This window comes from Sturnira hondurensis, unplaced genomic scaffold (genome assembly GCF_014824575.4).
Source record: "Sturnira hondurensis isolate 20B ecotype Veracruz unplaced genomic scaffold, ASM1482457v3 Scaffold0018728, whole genome shotgun sequence".
Classification (NCBI taxonomy): Eukaryota; Metazoa; Chordata; class Mammalia; order Chiroptera; family Phyllostomidae; genus Sturnira; species Sturnira hondurensis.
In genome coordinates this window covers 6,933,995-6,941,245 of record NW_028091359.1, presented here as the reverse complement: position 1 = coordinate 6,941,245, position 7,251 = coordinate 6,933,995, and the positions used below count along the sequence as shown (strand labels likewise).

The following is a 7,251-nucleotide window of genomic DNA, read 5'->3' as shown; positions in this document are numbered from 1 at the left end:
AAGCAAGAGCTCTTGTACTCTTATAAGGAAACTAATCCTATTCGTGAGGGCCTCACCCTCACAACCTCATCTAATCCTAAGTATTTCCCGAAGGCCTTACCTCCTAATACCATCACATTGGGGGTGCAGCCATTTCATGTGAAAATTTGGGGTGGGGGACCCATTCAGTCCATAACAGCATCTGATCAAGGGACTAACTTTAGTGAAAGTAAGAAACTGGCTGTATTTAGGTCAGATTCACTAGCTCTATCGTGGACCCCAATAACCAGAAGCAACTGGCTTTACAACACAGTGGAATGGCCTGTGGGATACGCAGCTCATGAGCCAGCTGGAAGAAAGCAGTGCAAGACCTTGGGTTCCATTTACACTTAGGACCAGCGATTCTGGAGGTGTCCGTGTATTTCTCATGAGTTTCTTTTCTGTTTTAATGAGCCCGGAGTCAGTTTCCATAGCTTGCAATTAAAACCACCAATAATACAGAAATATCTCTCATTGTGCCATCTATTGTAATTTGTTGGGTAGATGGCCTCCCTCCACAGATAACTTATGAACTCTAAAGGCTATCGCCATTTTGGTTATTTTTTTCCTGTAGTACATTCCTGTAGTGACTGTACTTTACACAGTGCAGGACACAGGTTGCAAACTTGTAGATTCTAGGCTACATATAAACTGCATTACTTTGGTCAATCTGAAGTGGGTTTTATTTTTAAGATTTTATTTATTTATTTTTAGGACGGGAAAGGAGGGAATGAGGGAGAAGAACACTGATGTTGCCTCTCACACACCCCCAACTAGGGACCGGCCCACAACCCAGGCATGTGCACTGACTGGGAATTGAACTGACGGCAACCCTTTGGTTTGCACGCCGGTGCTCAGTCCACTAAGCCACACCAGCCAGGGTTGAAGGGTTTTTAAAAAATTGACTTACTTCACATGCAACGTACATGTCCATCTTCTCTTAAAAAACTTCCAGATCTAGCCATTTTAGGCCACATTGCCACAGCTTCCCTCTTTAAACAAAACACAGGCACTTCCATTTGACGAAGTCCTCACCTTGCCCACTTGATTTACTTTCATTACTTAACGGGTCCCTTAAGGCATGTTTGTCACCCTTGGTGCTTCACCAAATTATATTGAATAATCTAACTTATTGCAACTAATGCTTGTATTTCACATATGCACTCTATCCTTGTAACTAGATTGTGATAATCCACTCAGCGGACAGAATCCTGTTAAGCATATTTCTTTAAATCATTTTTTGGTGCCCACACATTTCAATAAATATTAATATTTTTATAAAACCTTTCTCTTATTCTTAGAGTTGACCTTGAGCACTGCGAGCCTGCTTTGGTGTGGGGATAACTAAAATATCATCGTCTTGATTCCTTCCCTGGGCTCAGTCGAGACTTGATGACTTGTCAAGTAAAATTATTTCCTGATGCCACAAACAGACATTTTGAAGTAGGTTTTAGGCTGGAAGTCACCCTTTCTGCTGCAAAGGAAAAACTGTCAAGTTCCAACTGGAACACTGAGAAAAGTGGAAGGAGACAGCAACGTAGTTTGTTATGAAGTTTTTGCGAGTTTTTTAGAATTAAAATTCTAATGCAAGGGGTCTGAGTGACTCTCCCTGGGGGTCTGGCAACCCGGGGCGTGGTTCCTGGCACAACCCGAAGGCAGTTGTCATCGGGATCAATTTCGGGACTCTCGGGAACCGAGCCTCTGGAGTTTCACATTTCTGGGGGCTCGTCTCCCCGCCCTCCTCAGTTTATTTCCCTCCATTGCTGGCACTGCCCTGTCCCCTCGGTTGCTAGAGCCGCCACCCGCCTCCCGGATACTCTCTCTGGCTCTGTCAGCATCAGTTACCTCAAGGAGGCGAGAAGGGGATACATTTGGGGGTTTCCCTGCCCTCCTCTCCGAGCCGGGGAAGGAGGCCCAGCCGAGTCGGGCTCCAATGTGGGCTCCGCCGAGATTAGCTGTCTCCCGAGGCTTTCGGTGTAGGCACTTCGCGAGGGGCTGCGCCCGTCAGCTCTTCGCCACCTTCGTGGTCCAGCCGCGTAGCTTAGAGGCGCCCCGGGTTCCCCGCCCCCGCCCCCGCCCCCGCCCCGACCCAGCACTCCAGCGCTCCCGCGCTCCCCCTAGCGGCAGCCGCGCGGCCTTGCTCCGTCCCAGGCTCGTCGGCGGCGCAACTCACGTGATCACGCTCCGGGCCTGCGGCCGCTGTCGGTTCCCCCAGTCACCGAGCGAGAGGGAAGAAACAAGATGGCGGCTGAAGGCGATCCGGAGTGGGGCCCTAGCAATTCGGATTGAGCCTTCTCCCTCCACCCGCTTCCGCCGGCCGGGCCCCTCCCGCCCGGCCCCGCGGGCCTCCCCACCCGGCCTCGGCGCTCCCCACCGCCACCCCTCCGCCCGCCCCTCCCCCTTCGCTTTCCCTTCTCCCCCCCGCCTCGGCTCCGACATGAGGGGCCGGCGGGGCAGGCCGCCCAAGCAGCCCGCGGCTCCGGCTGCGGAGCGCTGCGCCCCGGCCCCGCCGCCGCCGCCGCCGCCCACGTCTGGACCCATCGGGGGGCTCCGCTCGCGGCACCGCGGCAGCAGTCGAGGCAGGTGGGCCGCCGCCCAGGCTGAGGTGGCGCCCAAGACGCGGTTGAGCTCGCCCAGGGGGGGCAGCAGCAGCAGCAGCCGAAGGAAGCCGCCGCCGCCGGCCCCCCCGAGCACCAGCGCCCCGGGCCGGGGGGGGCGAGGAGGCGGAGGCGGCAGGACGGGGGGCGGGGGCGGCGGCGGCGGCCACCTGGCCCGGACCACCCCGGCCCGGAGGGCCGTCAACAAAGTGGTGTATGATGACCACGAGAGCGAGGAGGAGGAGGAGGAGGACATGGTCTCCGAGGAGGAGGAGGAGGAGGGTGAAGCTGAGGAGACCCAGTATTCCGAGGACGACGAGGAAGATGAGATGGAAGAGGACGATGATGACTCTGATTATCCGGAGGAGATGGAAGATGACGACGACGCCAGTTACTGCACGGAAAGCAGCTTCAGGAGCCATAGCACCTATAGCAGCACTCCAGGTACCCACCCAGCCCAGTCGCTGCGGACTCTCCCCTCCGCCTCTGCCCTCCCCCACACGCTCACTCCCTTTCTGGTCTCCCCACCCCCACTTCGCCCCAACCGTGGGGAAACGCGACGGCACTTCAAGTGACAAAAAACTAGATTTACGAGAGGAAAGAGGCGCATTGTTCAAAATGGAGATTGCATTGTTGCAGTTTGCAGGCCACACACTCGCTCGCTCCCTTACTCTGCTCCCAATCCCCTCATTTTCCTCTTGAATATTTGTGCCAGCGGAGGGTCTCCGGCAGTACAGCAGGATCGAAACTTTGGCACACGTATCCACTGCATTCAATTTTCTCCCCTTGTGTCGGTTTGGTTTTTTGGAATGAAAGAAGCCTCTTGTTTTGTAGACCTCTTTGCATTTCTAATGTAGTTTATTTTAGATTTTTATTATATATCTGTCCTTTAAAGGGAATTGAGGATTTGGACAGGTTGTGGCACACAGAAACCAGGCTTCTCACCCCCCCCCCCCCCCAGCTCTATGGTTTCAGAGTTGTGTTGAGGAAATGGATCAGTTTGGGTTAGTGGGGGAGCCTTATCTGGTCCTGTGTTTGTTTTTATTCTCGAGTGCTTATGGGCTCGTGCCATAGTTGCTGGTGAATGGCTGGTTAAAAGGCAAAGCAGAAAACTAAACAAAACCAGAACAAACATGGTAATCCATCCGATTCACTGTCACTTTGGTAAAATCCAAAATAAAAGTAAGAAATGCATCTTACCGATTTCATCCCTTAGCTTTGCCTGAGATACGCAGTTTCCTGTCACCTGTTGCAGGAGACGTACAGTTGATCATGCAAACGTAATTGCTGAAGATGAACTTTGGGACTAGCTTCTGTGTCACACAGCAAACCTGTAGGGGATTTAATAAAAAATGACTTTTTTTCTAATCCCATTTCGAAGGAGAAAAGTCTTTTTAGATCTGCAGTGAATTTCTTCATGGTGATTCTTATTTTCTCACAAAGTTTTTCTAGGCTGGTGTATTTTTTTTCTTTCAAGCACACTTGCTCCATTGTATTAAATACGTAGTTGCATTTAAGTAACTTGTGAAAAAAGCATACTTTGTAGCAGTAACCCACAAGATTTTTTGTTTCTGTTTGTTAATCTGGATTAACTAAATAAGAATACATTTTTGAGAGCATTTACACAGTAAAGTGTATAAAGAAATAAGATCTTAAGTAAGGTGTGTCACTTTTTTTTTTAAAGACTAGGGTAGTAGAAGTGGTTAAGTAAATTTAAACTTTTTCTTTTCTATAAATGCTTAAATACTTATTGGAGGGGTATGAGTATTAAATCAGCTAGAATCCTATTTAGATTGTCCTAACTACAAATGAAAAAAAGTAACTTCTTTTGCCTGAGAGTAAGAACCATCCACCTGCCTTGAGTGGGTGGGGATTTGCTGGCAATGAAGGGAATGAATTAAGTGTACAGTATTTATGTCTTGTATGTAGAGGGGACTAAGGCACTTCTCAATTCTTGCCAACTTGATGTCATTACATCTTTTATAAAGTTTTTACTTGGAAACATCACATGTGGTCCTCTACCAAGAGTCCAGAATTGAAAGACCAGCAGAGAATGAATTACACTATCCCAGGGCATTTTAGGAGGGCTGTTCAGCTAAGGTTAACTTCTCTTTGAAAGCCTTGCAAATAATATTTAGGATTGTTTTGTTTTGTTTTTTGTCTGTACTTCCAGACAATAAAGGCTGGGAAGAAGGCTGTCACACCAGTGTGTGTATGTGTGTGTGCTTTGGAAAGAAACACATTTTAGGATTGGTTTAAGATATTCTGAAAGCACGTGAAGAAATATGATTGGTAGATTTTTTAAATATATATTTTATTTTATTTTATTTTTTAAAATATATTTTATTGATTATACCATTACAGTTGTTCTATTCCCCCCTTCAATCCCTTCCACCCGCACCCTCCCTCCCCCACCCTTCTCCCCCCTTAGTTTATAACCACGTGTCTCAAGTTCTTTAGATTCTATGTTTCCCCCACTATTCTTGCCCTCCCCCTATCTATTTTCTACCTACCCTCTATGCTATTTTCTGTGCCTTCTCCCCCCTTCTCCTTCTCCCACTCCCCTGTTTCTAACCCTCCATGTGTTCTTCATTTCTATGGTTCCACTCCTGATCTAGCTGTCCTCTTGGTTTGCTTTTGTTTTAGGTGTGGTTGTTAATAACTGTGTGTTTGCTGTCCTTTCACTGTTCATATTTTTCATCTTCTTTTTCTTATATAAGTCCCTTTAGCATTTCATATAATAAGGGCTTGGTGATGATGAACTCCTTGAACTTGACCTTATCTGAGAAGCACTTTATCTGTCCTTCCATTCTAAATGAAAGTTTTGCTGGATAAAGCAATCTTGGCTGTAGGTCTTTGGATTTCATGACTTGGAATACTTCTTTCCAGCCCCTTCTTGCCTGTAAGGTCTCTTTTGAGAAATCCGCTGACAGTCTGATGGGTACTCCTTTGTAGGTGACTGTCCCCTTATCCCTTGCTGCTTCTAGGATTCTCTCCTTCATTTTAGTCTTGGCTAATGTAATGATGATGTGCCTTGGTGTGTTCCTTCTTGGGTCCAACTTCTTTGGGACTCTCTGAGCTTCCTGGATTTCCTGGAAGTCTATTTCCTTTGCCAGACTGGGGAAGTTCTCCTTTATTATTTGTTCAAATAAGTTTTCCACTCGTGGCTGTTTCCTTCCCCCTTCTGGTACCCCTATAATCCGGATGTTGGAACGTTTAAAGATGTCCTGGAGGTTCCTAAGCCTCTCCTCATTGTTTTGAATTCTCATTTCTGCATTCCTTTCTGGTCGGATGTTTCGTTCTTCCTTCTGGTCCTTTCCATTGATTTGAGTCCCAGTTTCCTTTCCATCGCTATTGGTTTCCTGGACATCTCCCTTCATTTCAATTAGTTTAGCCTTCATATGTTCCTCCAATTTGTGACTATAATCTACCAGATCTGTTAGCATCCTGATAAACAGTGTTTTGAATTGTGCTTCTGAGAGGCTGGCAATTTCTCGGTTGCTTAGAGTTATTGGCTCTGCGACTTTGTGTTCTTCTTGCGCCATTTTTTGGGCTGTTGGTACCTGTTCTGTAGCAGGATCAGAGCCCTAAAGTGTTCACTAGAGCAGGGCAACTAAGTCGCTGGGTTGTGACGTTGTATGTGGGGGCGGGGTCAAAGAGGGACAATGGCTTCCCTCTGCCGCCTGCCGCCGCAGCGCCGCAGCCACCACCGTCACCAGGGCCAGGCGCCCCGCTCCACGGCACTCGAGTGTGCCACCGCTGTCAGCCCTCCACCACTGGTTTCACCCCCTGGGGCCTGTGTGGTCCGTCTCACTGTGCGCGAATGTGCGACTGCGGTCAGTCTGCCCCTCACCCCGAGTGGTTCTGGGCTGCCTGCACGCCTAGGTCGGGGGTTCTGTCCAGCCCGATCCAGCTCCGCTGCTGGCTCCGCCTCTCTTATCGTCCCCATTGAATGGTTCATAGTTGTCAGACTTCCGTATAATTCCGTTTTCTGGTCTTTGGGTGTGTCCTAGTTCTCCAAACCTTTGTTGTATCCAAACTTGGTTGTGGGAGAAGGCACAGTGTTTCCACCTATGCCTCCATCTTGGCGGAAGTCCCTTCCTATGCTATTCTTAACTTCCCATTTATTTTGTTCCTACCAATTGTGCTCCTTAATCTCTGCACCATTTCCTCATTCAAAAATATGCACCACTTCACAAATTTGCATATCACCCTTGTGCAGGGGCCATACTAATCTCTGCATCATTCCAATTTTAGTATATGCGCTGCCAGAGGGAGCATGCCACTGATTTGTTTAAGGCTTTCCTTATTTATTACTAATATATAACACATGCATTTTACAATATATATAATACATTATAATACATATCACTATATTATAAGTATAATAAATATATTTCCACCAGCAGGGTAAGAAAGTGCCCATTAAAAAAAAAGGCCCTGGCTGGTGTAGCTCAGTGGATTGAGTGCGGGCCTATGAACCAGACGATCGCAGTTCGATTCCTAGTCAGGGCACATGCCTGGTTGCAGGCCAGTTCCCTACAGGGGACCCACGAAAGGCAACCATACATTGATATTTCTCTCCCTCTCTCCTTCCCTTCCCCTCTAGAGATAAATAAATAAAATATTTTTTAAA

The 7,251-nt window shown here is 48.0% G+C and overlaps 1 protein-coding gene and 1 non-coding gene across 15 annotated transcripts in view; one reads left to right on the top strand and one right to left on the bottom strand.

Moving 5' to 3' along the window:
- The first annotated feature begins 2,217 nt into the window (after positions 1–2,217).
- BPTF (bromodomain PHD finger transcription factor) overlaps positions 2,218–7,251 on the top strand; it is a 132,692-nt gene continuing 127,658 nt past the window's right edge. For 11 of the 14 annotated variants that reach the window (XM_037069905.1, XM_037069904.1, XM_037069902.1 and 8 more), the window contains exon 1: positions 2,219–3,059. In XM_037069905.1, coding sequence (XP_036925800.1) covers positions 2,456–3,059 — 604 coding nt within the window. In that variant the 5' untranslated portion in view covers positions 2,219–2,455. Of the gene's footprint in view, positions 3,060–7,251 lie in introns of all 14 variants that reach the window. The other 3 variants (XM_037069908.1, XM_037069909.1, XM_037069897.1) reach the window with 2 other exon arrangements.
- Positions 6,793–6,894, bottom strand: LOC119003844 (U6 spliceosomal RNA). The gene has a single exon (XR_005070046.1). It is a non-coding gene; the product is annotated as a U6 spliceosomal RNA (small nuclear RNA).